The sequence below is a fragment of the Brienomyrus brachyistius genome, chromosome 9, assembly GCF_023856365.1.
Source record: "Brienomyrus brachyistius isolate T26 chromosome 9, BBRACH_0.4, whole genome shotgun sequence".
Lineage (NCBI taxonomy): Eukaryota > Metazoa > Chordata > Actinopteri > Osteoglossiformes > Mormyridae > Brienomyrus > Brienomyrus brachyistius.
The window spans coordinates 27,736,681-27,756,316 of NC_064541.1; the positions used below are offsets into that span (position 1 = coordinate 27,736,681).

The 19,636-nt window shown below is 49.7% G+C and overlaps 1 protein-coding gene across 1 annotated transcript in view; it reads right to left on the reverse strand.

Moving 5' to 3' along the window:
• The window catches only part of LOC125748586 (RNA-binding motif, single-stranded-interacting protein 3-like), a 157,891-nt gene extending 138,619 nt beyond the window's left edge, over positions 1-19,272 (reverse strand). The window contains 1 exon segment of the mRNA XM_049024886.1: positions 19,097-19,272. Within this exon segment, the coding sequence (XP_048880843.1) occupies positions 19,097-19,231 (135 nt within the window). The 5' untranslated portion in view covers positions 19,232-19,272.
• Between the last annotated feature and the right edge of the window lie 364 nt (positions 19,273-19,636).

Consider the following 19,636-nt stretch of genomic DNA (forward strand, 5'->3'; position numbering starts at 1 on the left):
AACCAATTGATCAGGGGTTGAAATCTCTCCCACTTATAAAATCCTGCCAGTGGACAAAAGGGTCGTTTCCTTACGGCTGTCTGTTGCACAGTGGAAAAATCTGACTGTTCAGAGTTTCGAGCCTTCTTGGTGAAAGTGGGCGCCCCCTATATATTACCCTGTGGAACTACAGAGGGACTACGATGTAGACATCTGAAAAGATTGAAACAACTGGAGGGGCACGATTGGGGAAAATGGCTTCTCAGATTTAAATCCAAATCATGGATTATTATTAGATTTCTGTGGATTCTCCATAAAAAACACTAAGGAGAATCATACGGGTGCAGGACTCCAGTGCAGCCTATGCCACAATACAATAAGCAACTCTGTTGCATCATCTGACTTGAAGTAAAGAGAAGGGAAGAGCGATCATCTGATCACCACTCGGGTGTGAGCTGCAGATGCCTGAAGGGAGGGGGCCAGATGGCCCAGGACGACTCAAGTGAGCAGTGAGTTTTCACAGGGAATGTCTGGATGAAGTTTCTGTGCAAGATGCATTCAACTCACACCTCTGGAAAAACTTCTCCCACATGCTGAGTGAGGCCGGGGACGTCGAGTCTGAATGGACCGTTTTCAAAGCGTTAATCATCGCGGCAGCTGTAACGAGATGCGGCCAGAAGGCAGTTGTGTGTGTCGCGGCGGTGAACCTAGGACCTGCTGGTGGACACCAATGGTGAGGAAAGCTGTCGAGCTAAAGAAAGAGGCCTTCGGGGCTGAAGAGACGCCAGGGGCGTCATGTGGGAGAGAGTTTGAAGGGAGAAGCCACAGATAGCACTACTGGGGCGGTATTATGTCAAACGTGGAGCAGCGAGGGTGAGAATCATCCACCCATCCATCCATCCATCCATCCATTTTCCAAACCGCTTATCCTACTGGGTCATGGGGGGTCCGGAGCCTATCCCGGAAGCAATGGGCATGAGGCAGGGAACAACCCAGGATGGGGGGCCAGCCCATCACAGGGCACACTCACATACCATTCACTCACGCATGCACAACTACGGGCAATTTAGCAAGTCCAATTAGCCTCAGCGTGTCTTTGGACTGTGGGGGGAAACCGGAGTACCCGGAGGAAAGCCCACGACGACATGGGGAGAACATGCAAACTCCACACACATGTGACCCAGGCGGAGACTCGAACCCGGGTCCCAGAGGTGTGAGGCGACAGTGCTAACCACTGCACCACCATGCCGCCCCATACAGTGCTAACCACTGCACCACCATGCCGCCCCATACAGTGCTAACCACTGCACCACCATGCCGCCCCCGGATGAGAATCAGCTCCCCCAATTCCCAGCTATGGTTCTCCCTTGTTAAAGAATGGGCTGCTCCTTTCATGTAATATGAGAGAGTAAAAGAGTTAAAGGACTAAAGAAGAAGGAATCTCATGGCGACAGGGGGAAACGCAAGACAGATGGATCGGTTTGGCAGCTACAGCTCTCAGGACATCGAGCGGATCCACGCTCATGAAGATGTCGGAAAAAGTTTGCAGTTTGCCGGTTCGACATGTACGTATCACTAATGGTCTTAAGATATGGGTCATGAGCAAAAATGCAATGTCACAAGTACAGGCAACTAAACTGAGCTTTTCTTACAGTTTCCAGGCTCACCGTACATGACAGAGCCATTCAGAGGTATCTGAATATCCGGAGGGATTCAAGATTGAGCTGCTGCTCTCTTGGACTGAGAGGCGTTGAATAGGTATGCCAGTTGGCCACCTCCCAACCTCCCAAGGAGCTCTCCCATTGGGCAGAAGCTAGGGGGTAGACCCAGGACACACTGGAGGGATTCCATCTCCCAGTTGGCTTAATGATATCTGGGAAACCTCCAGAAAGATCTACAGTAGAGTAGTGTTTCCCCACCCAGTCCTCAGGGACCCCCAGACAGTCCATGTTTTTGCTCCCTCCCAGGTCCCAGCAGGAGCAAATATGTGGACAATCTGACAGGCAGCTGGGAGGGAGCAAAAATGTGGACCGTCAGGGGGTCCCCAGGGACCTGGTTGGGAATCACCACTCTAGATTCTGTGGCTTTGGGGAGGGACACTGCACTGGAACAAGCAACGTGAAGAACCTGAATATGGACACTGCAACTTTAAAAAATAAACATTTAAATTTTTAATAAATTTACTCTACACATTACCGGGTTTGTGGTGCGACCAGTTCCTTTATCACTTTGTTATTGAAATTATATATTAAATGTAACGATTGACGGCGCTGAACCACATCTTCAGAGAATAATGAAGTTATGTCAGCCGTGGTTTCTTTGCTCGTTACTGTTTCTGACAGAAAACATTAAGAACCCAATTAAAGTTAATGATTAAAGTCGTGGAAGCCATTGCGAGGTTTTCAAATGCAACACAGCGAAGTCACACGCAGATTCACCAACAGTCAGTCACTGATATTTACTGTAGCGAATCGAAAACGCCGCCAATGGCGCAGTATTTATCAAATGTCTGTTGTTCATTTTATTTAAAGCAGGTCTCCATAGCAAAGACATGCAGGCTTCCATCTCTGAAGGGCTGCACTTTCACTTCAAATAAATTAATGGCCTCCAGCTCCCCCCTCCCCCCCAAAAGAGGCAGAACCATGAATATTCATAACAACCAAAAACGCTTTTAGTTCCCTTTAATTCTGGAGACTTTTTTCTTTAAAGAAAATGCATTTTTGTGGACTAAATATCGGTTTTTATGTGAATGCATGCAAACACACAAAGAGGCAACAATGCATCGCTTAGGGCCTATGAACAGCCTGGCATCCACAGAGCTGAGGAACCCCTTTCAGACATGCTGGGCTCGGTGTGAACCCAATACTCAGCGGTTCAGCTACGGTCCGGATCAGTGATCAGAGCCATCCAGCGACCCACATTGAAGCTGGAGCTGGAGGGCCAGAGGTAACTGAGCAGACACTTAGAGGGCCCCGTAAACATTACAGAAACCCAAAAACAGCCCCCTTACCCTGCCGTCATTGGCTACGGCCTCTGCCACACTGCTCTGGGCTGGGGGGGATCTCACAATGTACGCGATGCTCGGAATATGAGGCTGGCCAATGGAGAAGGAGGAGGAAGGAAAACACACTACAGCTGGTTCCAAGCGCCCCCTACAGGAAGGTGACAACAGCAGCGAGCCGGGACGCACCATGAGGCAGAAACAGCCCCACCCCCCCACGACATGACCACCTCCACCCTTCTGACTGGCCTCCTTTTCTGCCCATGGCTAACAGGGTCTCTGTTTTTGTAACCGTCTCTTCTCCAGTTCCGTATTTATGTGAAACTGAACCGTAAAGAAAGTGGAATGAGGGAAGGAGAGGAGAGTGATACAGATTTCACAAGTGAGGAGACAGCGATGGTGTGGAGCACATTAAATGTGCCTCAAATCTGTAGCTGGGATTAAATATGACAATAATTAAGTGCCAGAGATTTTTAAGACATGAAGGAATGTGGACGCCAAGGCAACCTCAGCGGGATTTGGCTAACTAAGCTAACTGAAACAGCGGCTTTTTCCTGAACTGCACAGAAAAACGAGGACACATAAACCTGAGAAGACTAAAGCACACTGCCCCCCCACCCCCCACCAAAGGCGGACAAATCTGCAGCTTCTGGTTTAGGTGGATCACCTCTCATCCGAGCTGGCCGCAAGACAGCCACCCCCTGACCCCCGGCGAGTGGCCAGTGAGCATCTCACACCTGCTCCCAAGAGAGCAAGGCAGTGTGCCGGATGAAGTTTATAGGAGGGAGTCACTGCAGCCTGCCGAGCCCTGGGGAACCACGGTGCCTCACTGGCTTGCGTAAGATTGGGCCAACACACACACACACACTCTCACATTCACACATACACACACCCAGACACTCACACACACACACCCACAGTCTCACAAACACACACACACACACACACCTACAGTCACACACACACACACACACACCCACAGTCACACACACACACCCAGACACTCACACACACACACCCACAGTCTCACAAACACTCACACACACACACACACACCCACAGTCACACACACACACACCCACAGTCACACACACACACACACCCACAGTCACACACACACACACACACACACCCACAGTCACACACACACACACACACACACCCACAGTCTCACACACACACACACACACACAGCCAGCCCCCTTCGTGGCTCCAATCTGCTGGCACATACCGCTGCAGCTCACCCTGCCAGTTCCAGCGCCAATCATTATAACACTGAAAATAAATAAAACAACAAGAAAAAAATAAAAAATAAAATGATACTAATAGAAGCAACAGCAGCATTAATAACGCAGTTCAGCCACTCAGTGGGATGATCAAACCCACCTACTCCCCCTTTTTGCTGGAAAGGCTCCACCCTCCCCCCCGGACCGATTTATCCCATCATCGGCGTCCAGCGGTCAAGCAGGGCCGTGACTGTGCACTTCTGGCTCCCGGTTCCAGGCTCCTGACAGCCCCTCTGCGGGCCACAGAGACCCCGTCTCTTCGGCACACTGGCACATGGACAGTAGGGAGGGCAGATTTATTATAGAAGCATTTCGATGAATCACATGGCTGTTAGGGAGAAAAACGGCACGTCCCGTACACTCCCAAGTGTGATCGTTAACACACTGTCCTCACGCTACATCATTCCAGGACCCAAAGGAGGCAGAGGGACACCCAGGACGGGAGGCTAGTCCACTCACAACAGAGGGCAGGGGGACACCCAGGACGGGAAACCAGTCCACATATTAAAACATACGTGAATACTATTTATTGGTACTACATTAAAATTACATAATATTATTCAGAAATATGGATTGTGCACATTTTTCAGTCAAAGTGCACACTACAATGCTTGTAATTTTTTTGTTAAAGTTGCAGTGTATGTTTTTAAAAAGAACATTTAAATGTCTTGCTTTATTTCTTAGCTCTGAAAGCCATGTGGTACGATGTGGATGAATTCACATATATAATTTTTATTTAGTAGATGTATTTAGCCAAAGTGATGCATATGTTTTGAGAAAGCCAGTCCCTGGAGCAAATGGGGGTTAAGTGCCTTGCTGGGGGGCCCAGCAGTGACATCACTCTGGGATTTGAACCAGTGACCTTGTAATCACAGGCACAGTGTCCTGTCCCACTGAGGTACACACCAATTCAATGAATATTACAAACAATGTTAGAAGAACCAATATGTCACAATACAAAGGCTGTTCAAGCTGAAAATCCCAGTAAACCAAACCAGTCTATCTATGCCCTGCAGTTCAGTGAGTTCAAGTTTGTCCATATCACATGACAGGAAGCAAAAGGAACATCCAGAACCTGTAGCAGTCTCACGGCGTTCCTCTGATGTTACAGCACACGGTCTAAGTTAGCAGGAAATGGTTCCTCTTACAGTCCATTTCTCCACTTTAGGTGTTACTCTATTCCCCTGGCAACTCTATTTTTTGTATGTGTGCGCATGAGGGAGGGGGTGGTGCTGGTGTTTGGGGGGCAGGGGGGTGGGTCAGCGCGAGCTCTTGCTTCGACATGCCCTCCTGCCTCTGACAGCAGCACCAACACAGGCCCAACCCGAGGCGTGTGCAAGCAGGGAAATCAGTGGTCATGGTACACTGAACAGAATCTGAGCCGGTTACGGGAAAAGGAGAAAGAGAGAGGAAAGGGGAGACAGATAGAGAAGGAAGGGGAGGAAGAGAGGGGGGCGGAGGGAGGGAATGGAGAGAGGAAAGGAGAACTAGAGAAAAAGAAAGGGAAAGGAAGAGAGGGAGATGAAAGGGAATGGGAAGAGGAAAGGAGAGATAGGGAAGAAAGGGAGAATGAAGAAAAGGAGTGGGAGTGAGGAAATGGAGAGAGGAAAGGGGAGATAGAGAAGAAAGGGCAAAGGAAGAGAAGGGGATGGAGGGAGGAAATAGAGAGAGATAGAGAAGGAAGGGGAAAGGAAGAGAGGGGGATAGAGAGAGGGATTGAAATTGAAAGGGAATCAACTTATTTGATAGGTAATACTGAAAAGGATGTATCATGTACTTTAATGATATTACACGTAATTACAGAAGCACCTACAGAAGCATCAACGTATAAACTGACCTGATTTATAAACTTACCTGAAAATACTAAGCAAAGGGTCACTGGGTTGGGGGGGACCCTGATACACAAAATTGTTCAAGATCCTTGATAATGGAAAATTGAAGAACAATTTTAAATATGAAATAAATGTTTAATCCAGTCTCATTCTATGTACCATATGGTTTCACGAAGAAAGGGGCAGTCCCAGTGCTACAGGGACTAGCGGCTCAAATCTCTGTGGGGGGTGGGGGGTGGCAGGCCTGCGTTAGACATTCCCGATCCCAACCTCAAGTGCCGGCTGCTAGTGCTAAGCACAGGATGGCAGGTTTGTAGTGGTTTATGCTGAACTCTGACGCAGGGAAAACCAGGAACGGCAAAACTGAAGACTGAAGACTGAAAGTTACTCACACAGTACGGCTATTAACCTTAAAGTCCTGCAAGCTACGAGAAATACGCTGCTCCAAAACACCACAGGGTACTGCTAAGATTATCTGAATATATCGAATTAAATAATATATTCAGTCAGTGTTAGTGGTAATTAACAGGAGAACTTAACACAGATTATGATTTCCACAAAAGAGATGCTAAGAAACCCCTTTAAAAATATTGTAAAATAATGCTGACAAACACTGGCACATGGGTATAGACCAGATGAAGTTCATATAAACCAATAAATTCCAGTGCATGGTTCTGATTTTGTGATATGGGCGTTCTTAGGCCACCTAATAGCCAGGGATTAAATGGGTGGCCAATGTTTGACCAAGAAAAAATGTAGGGATATGATGACCCAGGGAAAAAAAACAATTCCTTCCATCCATCCATCCATCCATCCATCCATCCATCCATCCATCCATCCATCCATCCATCCTCTAACCATTTATGACCAGGTCATTGGCAGATGCGGGACCTGGAGCCTAATACCCGAAGCACATTGCAAGGAACAGGACAGGACAGTCCGCAGCAGGGCAGACACTCACACGTGTACCCTGGAAGGGACAGTCCGCAGTAGGGCAGACACTCACACTTGTACCCTGGAAGGGACAGTCCACAGTAGGGCACACACTCACACTTGTACCCTGGAAGGGACAGTCCGCAGCAGGGCAGACACTCACACGTGTACCCTGGAAGGGACAGTCCGCAGCAGGGCAGACACTCACACTTGTACCCTGGAAGGGACAGTCAGCAGCAGGGCACACACTCACACATGTACCCTGGAAGGGACAGTCCACAGTAGGGCACACACTCACACTTGTACCCTGGAAGGGACAGTCCGCAGCAGGGCAGACACTCACACGTGTACCCTGGAAGGGACAGTCCGCAGTAGGGCACACACTCACACGTGGACCATTGCTTTGGTGGTGGTTTGCTCTCCTAAGGAATAACTTTACTTCTGGGGCTCTGCTATGGTGGCAGTCCAGCATGCGAGCCCCACGGATGTCATGGAGTGCAGCAGGGAGATAGCCGGAAAACGGGAATGCCGGTGGCCCTGGCGAGGGGATGTCTGTGCATTGTGAAAGGATCGTGGCAGCTGTGTACTAAACGCCGCCCAGGGACCTGAACTGGAATGTTGCTCCTAGAAGCTGAAACCAAATACAAACACGCCATGCTTCTTTGTGCACCAGAACCAGCAAAAGGAACAGCAAATGAACAGCAAAGGAACTGCCTGCGGTGGTGGATGTACCCAGGAGCCTCAGAAACGACACACTGTGAAGCAGCTACCCCCCGGCCCATACTGAGAGGAGGAGCTCAAAGTGAACATCGAACCACACTGGAGCGGGGGGAGTAAATGAAATGACTCAGAATGTGCCTTAATCCATGCAGGCTGTGCCTGACACACTGCACCCGCTTCCCCATGCTTTTTGTTGGTTTATTCCCTGATCCAGAAACAACCACTGGGGGCTCCACTGAGTAGTAAAAGAGATTTACATCTGCATTCCAGCTCTGACAAGATCAATCGACTAACCCCCCCCCCCCCCCCCCCCCCCCACACACACACACACACACACACACACACACACACACACACACAACAGTCTAGCAGAGAACTGAGAAACTGACTAACCTGTGTTCTAGACATGCTGGGAACAGTGGTGTTATAGAGCCATGAATCCCAGTGTGTGCTTGCGTGAACAAGCCGATGCAGCAAAACTTTCAACATACCAAAGACACACCAGAAAAACTGAAGGCCGAATAACACACTCTCACCCACAGACAGAAGGTCAACTCAACAAATGACGATTTAACTACACAGCCTACCAAAGACATGAGGACATCCTACTGTGACCCACAGTGGCCCCCTTGGGAAGATCCGAGGTGCTGTGAGTGGTTACCAACGGCTCACAGGTCTCCAGTGAGAAAAGGGGAAAGATGAAAGGAGCTGCAACACGGCTATACATCTTATGTCCCTACCAGGTTCTGGGCCTGATAAATGGGCATGAATAATGGTGAAGGATAGAGTCAGGTTAAGCCCGGGGACTTCAGGCAGGCTCCTGAACATCTTCCATCCATCTGAGCAGACACATTGGAGACAAATCTCCACCTGCTGGGTCAGCAACAATCAGGGCGGATTCTCGGGGGTGTTAGGTGATTCAAGGCCAGGGGCCACAGGGAGGCAATAAAGGTCTTCACAGAGAGATGATGTAATATGAGGATAAAGACATTCAGGTATCATTTACCTTGGTTCTCTCTGCCCATCGACTAGGAGCGTGAGCTCAATGAACTTCCATCATGAGACAAGGTGACAGTGCGCGCCATCCCATTGAGAAGAGGACATTTAATGCTGCAGAACCTCTGAAGTTCACACCAGATGTTTACGTCAGCTTGGCAATAAGGGTATCGGGTCACGCTTCAAGCAGAACCTTCCGGCCTTCCGGCAGTGCCATCTCGCATTATGCCTGGTGACAAATAGTCATGCAGCTGTCAGATGCTGGTGGAATCGCTGTCGTATTACTGGACACAGCTGCCTTTCCCGGGAATGACGCAGGTCACCTAAAGAGCTCCCGGTGCGGAGTAGCAGGATGTTGTAGGAAAATGGCTGTACCGCCTCAAATGTTTACGCCCGTCATCTAAAGTCCTGGTGATTATAATCGCGATTACGTCACAATATTATATCGTACAGCCTTAATGGTAACGTCTACAATTGGGCACTCACAGCCAAAAGGACAGCGGCTCAGCTTAGGGGTATCTAACTCACTCTCTACTTCCTTCACTCCAGCACCAGAACCACCAACAGATCACACTGCTTGGCTACGATTGGCTACCTTTTTGGTACGTATGGAGGATTTGTATTGTACTCAAATCAATATCTGAAAGCAAATACAATTAATCACATCTTTGTTTGGGCTGTGATTAATTAATTAGATTAAACTCGAGGCTAGTGTAAGCTGTGTCCCACCAGTCCGCGTCCCACTGCAACTCCCAACAGCGCAATATTGATTTGAATAATAACACCAAATTAATGAATTCATTTTAATTATTATGTAAATGAAGCAGGAGGGCTAAACATCTATTAAAGATGAGGGAATGTTTCATTATCGTTAGCAACATTCATCAGGACGGACGGTGGAAGCTAGCTGGCTTCATCTGAAACGCTAAGTTGAAAAACCATTTATCGGGTGACATTGTTATGTTAAAGAAATAAATAAATAATTATCGAGCTGCTCACAGCTACTAAAAAGTGAAATTAAAACAGCAATGCTGGGTCTGCCATACCTCCAGGAGCAAGTGAAGGGCCTCGCTCGCTATCCTCGGCGAAGGGGCCTCGCTCGCTATCACAGCGAAGGGCCTCGCTCGCTATCCTCGGCGAAGGGCCTCGCTCGCTATCTTCGGCGAAGGGCCCTCGCTCGCTATCCTCGGCGAAGGGCCTCGCTCGCTATCCTCGGCGAAGGGCCTCGCTCGCTATCCACGGCGAAGGGCCTCGCTCGCTATCCTCGGCGAAGGGCCTCGCTCGCTATCCTCGGCGAAGGGCCTCGCTCGCTATCCTCGGCGAAAGGCCTCGCTCGCTATCCTCGGCGAAGGGCCTCGCTCGCTATCACAGCGAAGGGCCCTCGCTCGCTATCCTCGGCGAAGGGCCTCGCTCGCTATCCACGGCGAAGGGCCTCGCTCGCTATCCTCGGCGAAGAGCCTCGCTCGCTATCCACGGCGAAGGGCCTCGCTCGCTATCCACGGCGAAGGGCCTCGCTCGCTATCCACAGGCGAAGGGCCTCGCTCGCTATCCACGGCGAAGGGCCTCGCTCGCTATCCACGGCGAAGGGCCTCGCTCGCTATCCTCAGCAAAGGGCCTCGCTCGCTATCCACGGCGAAGGGCCTCGCTCGCTATCCACGGCGAAGGGCCTCGCTCGCTATCCTCAGCAAAGGGCCTCACTCGTAATCCACAGCGAAGGGCCTCACTCGCTATCCTCTGCGAAGGGCCTCGCTCGCTATCACAGCCAAGGGCCTCGCTCACTATCTTCAGTGAAGAGCCTTGATCACTATTCATCAGCCACACACAGCAGATATATGCAGATGCACAAAAGCACACGATCAGGGACTTTTCTATAACACACACAGCTTATGAGCCCTAGACGCTGTGTCTTATTCCACCTCACACATTCACATTCATTTGTGACGTGATGGAAATATGCCATTTCAAACAATAAGCACTTCTGTTTTGCTGTTCCAGTGTCCATGTCAATCGACACCCAGCCGCGTTGAGCCGTACTGACAAATGACGGCTGCCATTTGTCAGCAAACATCTCTTTTTGCATTATGGACAATTGACCCACCAGTTTTCGATCGGAAATTGACTCCTCATGCGACACGCAGAAGGAGCTGCAAGGTGATGATCCCATAAAGGGCATCTTCATTCCTCTCTCATAGCCCACGCCGCCTGACGCCGCTCTCAGCATCACGCATTGGCCATTAAACCCTACATATAATAATTATAGCTCAGACAGGCTACTCCTTCAGGTCCTCTACCATTTATCATTCATTCAAATTAATTAAATGCCCACTGGATATGCATCTTGCAGAAGATAAATGTCCTGCAGCCCTGAAATTGTCCCTTTACCTTTAAAGGTGAATTCATTCATTTTCAGACAGTATTTATCCGGGGTGAATTTCCAAGAAAGAGCAGACAGGAAGGCTGGGAAGATGCCGAGGAACATAAATATTATTGTAATTTGGTCCATCGCCGAAGCCTCGGCAGAGTGACATTCCGCCGCGACGGAGATGGATGCTCTTCTTAGCCTTGGCATAAACCTCCCAGGCGCCACAATCTGGAGACATTCCCACCCAGGCCAGAGACCCAAGGGATCGGCTCCGCTGCTCCCGACCTGGCGTTCCCTCAGTTCAGCAGCCCCGATTCCTGCTACTCGAGTGTCTCTTCCTTGAGGAAAGCGACTCCTCGCCCAGGACAGAAAATGGATCAGCTTCAATGCCGCAAGCAGCCAAAGCGTAAACACTGTCCGACGCCAGAAAGCCAGTTTAAAGGTCTCTGAAGCGCTGTACAGTAAGTGTGCATGGAGAAATATGAGGGTGCAATCGTGTATAAGTCACGGTGTGCACAAGTGTGCAAGAGTAAATGTGTAAGGGTGCCAAATTATTGAAAACAAATGTATAGTGTTCCCATGAGCCATTAAATGAGGGAATAGGAGGGAAATGTGAAACTCTCAGCCGCTGCAAACCACATCTGCGGAGATGCCCGGCAAAAAGCACCGTTTTCATAGATACCGGCGGCTGGCCCATAAATTAGACTTTTTTTTGTGAAAGTTGAAGCTCTTTTTGTTACCGTGATCCCCCACTCACCCCAGACCTCACCCAAACTCCATCTCTCACACCTTCCTAAATCAGATATTCTCCATCCTCACACTAAGCCCATTTACACTTGGCACTGGAGATGAACACACGCAGGCACCTGAGAACCAAGGAAAGACCACACAGACACCAGAGAAGACGCAATCCCTCCCCCCCCCCCAGACAAAGCTCCATTCAAACCTGGGGCCGGGTGGTACCAGACGGCTGCAGGCCCCCCGTCCTGCCCTAGCAGCCCAGCTCACGTCTGTGAACTCATGCAGACAGACTTGCCAACTCTGAAATCCATCAGTATATCTGGCGTAAGAGTCGCAGTCACATCAGTGAAAGGAGGCTCTTCATCTGCCTCAAGCCTTCAAGGAAGCACGTTTTACCAGTGGGGTCACAATAAGGACAGGGGGATATCTTTCACTATCAGAGAGTTGGTTAAAATTAGGGACCCACATCTCCCCATCATAGACCAGTGCTGATTACGCAAATGTGTACAATCAAGTGGGAAACGTCGCTCTACTGTCGTTTGCATGCTCTGGATATACTGCCAGAGCTGTGCTGCAGCTGTTAGCGAAACCGAGGCTGAGCCGAGCAGCTCCAGGAAGACGCATCAACGGGCTTCTCCTCCTCGGACACCGCGACAGGGGCACCAGGGGTAACGAAGCTCTGCTCTGCAGACACGCCACCGGTCAGAGACGGGCTCCGGCACGAACCGGCTCACCATGTGGGACCGGGCGGCATTTCTCCGAGGCTACGTAATGGAGGGCACATAATCACCTTCCAGGAATTACATCATTTTTACTAGACTGCTCCATTGCCGTAGTAATTAGCCAGCAGGGGTGTAATTTACGGAGTCAATGAGCGCTATAAAATTTGGCACACTTCACCACCCCACCCACCCAGCCCCCTCACAAAAAAAAATAAAAAAATAAAAAAATTAAATAAACATACACCACGCTGGACTGGCAGAAAAAAAATAAAAGCCAAGAATCAGTCCCCGAGTGGCAGGTTTCTGCAGTGGATTTTGCTTGATTTTCCTTCCAGAATCTGACGCAGACTTAAACGAAGGGAAGTCAAAAACATTTCAGGGCTGAACGCGCTCGTCGCCCAACAGACGGCACGCATGGTCCCCGGGCTCCCTCCAGGGGGGGTCTGACAGGAGACACAGATTTCTGATTAGCCAGAACCACTGCTTCATCCTGCCTGTAAATCTTGCACCTAAGTGCCCCCCATGGTCTGACAGAGGTCACCACGGGGTCATAATCAGTCTGACTGCAGTCATGAGGCTAAATAAACCCAGGGATGAAATACACGGCTGAGCCGAGACCTTATTTGGGGAAGAAAAAATGAGCAACTTTCTTCAATCAACTAAATGAAACGTCCAAGTGACATTTAACTATTTATCCTTTTTATCCTTTTACTGTTGACTTATTTGTTAACGTTTCTCCTACAACAGAGGAGAAAGATTGTAACATTCACCTTTCACACAGTGAATTAAGAAGTGAAAAGGCAGCGCAGCCCCTCCCACGGAGATGTGGAGTGCAGAGCCGTGCAGTTGCTTGTGTCAGAACATCCAGCACATTTTGTATATACATGGACTGCAGCGAAAGGTTGTATCTTTAGCCTTTGCTATGCCTGAAGGAGTGTGTGTGTTTCTGTGTGTGTGTGGGGGGGGGCGGGGGTTACGGCAATGGATCCTGAGCACAAAGCCATTCGTCAGCCAAGCCGTCTGCCTAGCACCTCCCTTAATCACCGCTATCGGCCCCCCGCGCGCTGTGATTTGGTGCCGGCTGTCTCGGGTGCCCCACACCGTCTCATATATCCTCTGCCCCTTTTTAATGTGGTGCTGCTGCATAGTCTGCCAAGGTTACCTCTTACTGCACTGTCTGTAATGGCTTAGGAGGGAGAACCCAGACCAATAACGTTCTTTACGAACATCAGCGTCATTCCATGGGTTTTGCTCTGTTCTGCTGCCTCATCTTCAGCTCACAGGTATTGATGATACCTGGTCCAGTGTGATATGCAGTCACAGTGCTGGTCTAATACACTCATAAATTCTGCAGATCTGGCATACTGATCCCATCTAAAACCCAGCTTACTGACGCCACCTACTGATCTGCTCCACTTATCTATGGATGGTTAACAGTTCTGGTGTACTGATCTGGTATTATGATTCCCTCTATTGATCTGGGCCAAAGATCCAATCTACCGATGCACTCTACTGAAGAAGATCTGGTCTGCTCATCAGAACCACTGGTCCCAGACCCCTTTCAGCACCAAATCAGCAACCCAACTTCCTCCATGACCAAACTGGCCACGTTCAGACATAATTCTAAAAAAAATACGCGATACACACTCTGAATACTACTTTTAGATACATACGTTTCCATGCTTTCACCAGAAGGGGTCATTCACTTTGACACAATGATGTCACCTGAGCAAGCTGCTCACGGGCTGGATTCATCAGCAGTGTTTCAACTGGGCTACTGATGAGCTCCTGGGTACCTTACCCACTAGGACGTGAAGCTCATCTGCTATGGAGCTTGAAGGCTAACAAGCCGCTTTCTGGCCAGTGCCTGCTGAGTTTCCCCACTCCGCCTGTCCCACTTAAGCCTCCAGAGAGCACACGCTTCCCTCCACTACAGCCATAATTCCCAGACTGTGCCCATCGATTCCCAAATCCAGAGATTCCTCACCAGGGTCCGAGCAGTGAAATTTCTGGAAGCTCCAGCTGTTTCGCTACGGCTACATTCGTACTTGGGATGGGAGGATCCATCCATCACGGCCGTGGGGCTGTGGGATCTGGATCCCTGTGGCCAGTGGAATCTGCCCGAGCCTTTGCACTGCAATTTATCTTCGAAAAATTTCATAAAGGCATTTTATGGCCAGGTGAAGAGCCTCTTGGGGGTTCCTAAAGGGTCCTACAATTGATTTGCACTTGTAGAGCGGTTTCAGACTTAGCCTGGGATAGGGCTTCTTCCACTCTCTGGGTTGAGCCAGGTTAAGAATTTGAACAGAGGAAGCTAAAGATCAACAGATTCCTTTAAAAGTCCCCTGTTTTGTGGGAGTCGTTGTTCGGACACACGGGGCTTTTTGATTGGATGACGTATGGAATTATGTCACATGCTGCAATGCCTGCACGGCTTTAGGGCAAACAGACACATAACCAGACCGTTGTCCAGTGGAACTGCGATGCGGAGCTGTGTACAGAACCGGAACAGTACAGAAATTTTTCTCATGTTAACAGGCTTCTTTGGTGTTACAAAACTACATCCCATAATGATCTCACACGCGCATGCCAGCTTCCTCCCATTTGTGAACAATGTACAGTATCAGAATATATCCAGTTACATTTCACCCCATTGCACAGATCTGTCACTGGTCATTTCTCTGTAATTCTGTAAAAATTTGCATCTCCCCAGTTTGTGTATCAATATACAAGCGGTCCCCCAGGTAACGCACAAGAGTCCATCCCTGTCTTTAAGTCGAATTTGTAGGTAAGTCGGTACATTAATAATATACTACATAATAGTAATAGTAATAATAATAATAATAATTATTATTATTATTATTATTTTTATTATTATTATATAGTAATAATAAAAGTTACTACATACAGTACTGTACTGTACCTCGAGTCGATGAACCGCTGAAGCCATGTAATGTTCTCATGAGCGACACAGAGAACTACATACTATATTAGACTTACATTTTTAATATAATAGGCTTCCGTTCCCAACTACGAGCTGTAAGTCGGACGTTCTTTACCTGCAGACTGTCTGTATCTATATGGCGTGTCTGTTTGTGTTTGCGTGTGGAAATGTCCACGCCCCCCCAGTGCATATGAATGTGTGCTCGTTTACGGCTGTCTGATGTGCACGTGTGTGCGTGCATTATATGAAGTGCGTGACCAAACAGGCAGAAGAGACACCGAGCGGAACCATGACCCAGTTTCTACCACAATCCCCGTAGCACCTGGACCCATGCTGCTATAAATGTGAGTAAAAAGGGCGTCCGACCCCGTGAGGCTGAGAGGAGACTGCGTGGGGGCAGAACTTCCAGACGTTCTTCACACTCTATGGACCATGTCTTGCCCGTTGAGCAAAACCATGTTCTCACACGCACCTAGCCCCCCCCCCCCCCCCCCCCCATCCTCATCCCAACTGTCACTCAGCTGCAAGTTCCCTTCCCAACATTCCTGCCCAATACAGCCTCATTGGTGGGTCACATTTCCCTTCAGGAAGCTCATGTCCTTCCAGTCGACCGCTACAGCCCCCCCCCCCCCCTTCCTACACGGTGCACCGTATGAATGCAGGGAGGCATCATGCATGTCTTTGGGCCCGAGCACAGGACTCGTCTATCTCCCACCACCTCGCAGCCTGGCTCCTGCTTCCTCAAGCGGTCCTGTTTTCGTCAAAATCCCATATGGGCCCGAGGACCTGCTCGCCACATTAAGAGAAGAAATATCGCTGCTTCCACTGTAATTATAAAACCACTTGAGGCAGAAACGCCAGATCGTAACTCATCTATTCCCCTTCATGTTTACTGCAGGGAGAAGGAAACACAATCAATTCCATTTTTTCTGCCCCCTTTTCATAAAATAAATGATAAAAGCAATGATTAGGCTTTGGGGTGGGGGAATTAGGTTCTGCCTGAAACAGTTTGCAAAAAGAAGGGAAACTGTGACTTTAGTTTCAACTACAATTAATCCACCGAGGGCATAATGTGCAGCATGTAAATTACAAGCAAAGTGGATAGAAAAACAACTAAAGAAAGGTGTTTAAAGCAAAAAAGCCAGTTCCGTGTGTCTATCCTGGCCTGTATGACGGCAAGTGGGTACCAGGAGAGAGGGGCCGGTTCTGTGTGTCTGTCCTGGTCTGTATGACAGCGTGTTGGTACCAGGAGAGAGGGGCCGGTTCCGTGTGTCTCTCATGGCCTGTATGACAGCGAGTGGGTACCAGGAGAGAGGGGCCGGTTCCGTGTGTCTGTCCTGGCCTGTATGACAGCGAGTGGGTACCAGGAGAGAGGGGCCGGTTCCGTGTGTCTGTCCTGGCCTGTATGACAGCGAGTGAGTACCAGGAGAGAGGGGCCGGTTCCGTGTGTCTGTCCTGGCCTGTATGACAGCGAGTGGGTACCAGGAGAGAGGGGCCGGTTCCATGTGTCTGTCATGGCCTGTATGACAGCGAGTGAGTACCAGGAGAGAGGGGCCGGTTCCGTGTGTCTGTCCTGGCCTGTATGACAGCGTATTGGTACCAGGGAGAGAGGGGCCGGTTCCGTGTGTCTCTCATGGCCTGTATGACAGCGTATTGGTACCAGGGAGAGAGGGGCCGGTTCCATGTGTCTCTCATGGCCTGTATGACAGCGTATTGGTACCAGGGAGAGAGGGGCCGGTTCCGTGTGTCTGTCATGGTCTGTATGACAGCGAGTGGGTACCAGGGAGAGACGGGCCGGTTCCGTGTGTCTGTCATGGCCTGTATGACAGCGTATTGGTACCAGGGAGAGAGGGGCCGGTTCTGTGTGTCTGTCATGGCCTGTATGAGAGCGTGTTGGTACCAGGGAGAGACGGGCCGGTTCTTTGTGTCTGTCCTGGCCTGTATGACAGCGAATGGTACCAGGAGAGAGGGGCCGGTTCTGTGCGTCTGCCCTGGCCTGTATGACAGCGAGTGGGTACCAGGAAAGACGGGCCGGTTCTGTGTGTCTGTCCTGGTCTGTATGACAGCGTGTTGGTACCAGGGAGAGAGGGGCCGGTTCTGTGTGTCTGTCATGGCCTGTATGATAGCGTGTTGGTACCAGGGAGAGAGGGGCCGGTTCTGTGTGTCTGTCATGGCCTGTATGACAGCGTGTTGGTACCAGGAGAGACGGGCCGGTTCTGTGTGTCTGTCCTGGCCCCTAAGGGTACCAGAGAGAAGAGTGGGGCTGGTACCACATACAGCAGTATGGCCATATTTTCAAGAAAGACCTTAGACATGCGACTGATCCATGGGTGACCCTGGCAGGCCAGATGGAAGACAGGGACCCAGGTGGAGATGTCAAACCGTCCCCCACCTAGGCAAGTGGGCAAGTCTCCAGCATACCCCCCCCCCCCCCCCCACCCCACCGCCAGCTCAGGTCAGAGCTCCAGGGAGGAAATCCAGCAGAAATCTCCTTCACGCTCACATACCGTAGAATGTTTTTCTTTTCCGTTTTCCTTTTTTTCCTCCAGCACAGGGAGGCGCAATTAAAAAAAAAAAAAAAAAAACAGACCGGGGGGGTTGATGGGGGGAGCGCGTGTTAATTCATTCTCCACACGCCAGCCTTTCAACGGCCGGCTGGATTTCACACACTTCCTGCCTCTCGCTCGCAGGTTTTTAATCCCTCCCCACTGTAGAAAATGTGAGATAAAAGGCCCTTTGGGTCCTCGATTCACAGAAGACTGGAGCCACAAAGTAAGACCCCGGCCGTCGCTGGCATCGGCAATCAGCCGCACGACGTGGAGCCGCTTTGTTTCTGCTCCCGCTAACGTGGGATTACGGCTCCTAAATCCCTCTTTTCAGCCTCATACTGTACGTGGGCCTCCTTTGGAGAAAAAAATTAGGTTGTAATGGAAGGATGGGAAAACGATTCTTGACAGCAAACAACCTGGGGATGCGTCTGTCTGGCAGGGAGAGCCGGTGGAGGGGGCGTCCTGAGGCAGATCCTTACTCGAAACAGTCAAAACCCTACAAACTTGCCCCACACCACTTCCCCCCCCCCCCCCCCCAAAGTAAAAACCTGGAAAACTCAAGCTGGCTCTATTGGCTGTTGACTTGTACCTCTCTATAGCTTCAAAATTGTTCCCCTCAACACAAAGAATGTGATATAAAGGCTTGCCCACAGGTAAAAGGGGATCAGAATCAGCCCCCGTCGTTAGCTGGCTCTCTGCACTGCTTGTCGTACTTGCAGACTCAAATTTCTGTGCCATTTTCACCGGCGGTCAACAAAACTTTTAAGCCAATCAAATGGCACCACCACTGGGCCCAAAATACTCCAACGGTATAGGCTGACTATAAGGAAAAATCCATTAAGCGGCATGGAAAATCACACGTGTAAGATACACCTCTATATTTTGAGTTACCGGTATAAATGTTTAAAACAACACTGCGTGTGTAAAGCCACCTCCAGCACAAGGGTTACCTCTTTGCTTTAGGTTGTCCAGTACAACAAACTGGACCACCAGCACAGACCAAAGCATAACAGCAGAACTGAATTACTCACCGCAGGCTGCCCCGGGCAATAGGTGTAGCTAGTGTGAGGAGACTGGTACTGCAGGCTGGTTCGAGGGAACATGTAGGAGCTCCAGGCTGCCCCCTGCTGGCCACTGTTCCACGGCACAGCACTGCTGGGGCTCATGGTCGCTCGTGCCTTGCTGTGTTGACCTCTAAGTGTAGCGTCACCCTGTGGATGGAGGGCGGGAGTGTTACCCATCACACGGCTCACATTTTGGAGGAAGCAGGAACTCTGTAAACAGAACATTTAACTAAAAAAAACATATAAACCGCCATTTAAAGGGACATGTAAATAATTTTAAATGACACAGAGTACAACCCTCTACTAATGTCACCTTCGGGTAAGTGGCCATTAACTGGGCCACTTCAATAAAATACTGAACAAACCGAATATCAAATATCTGCAGCTATTGTGCAATCAAACTTTCAGAAATTGCGGAATTTTCCATTAAAAACTCTTTTTGCTAAAATCTGAGGTGACCTCCAGGTCCCCCGGCCCTTTTCCACATACACCAGGAACCCAGCACCT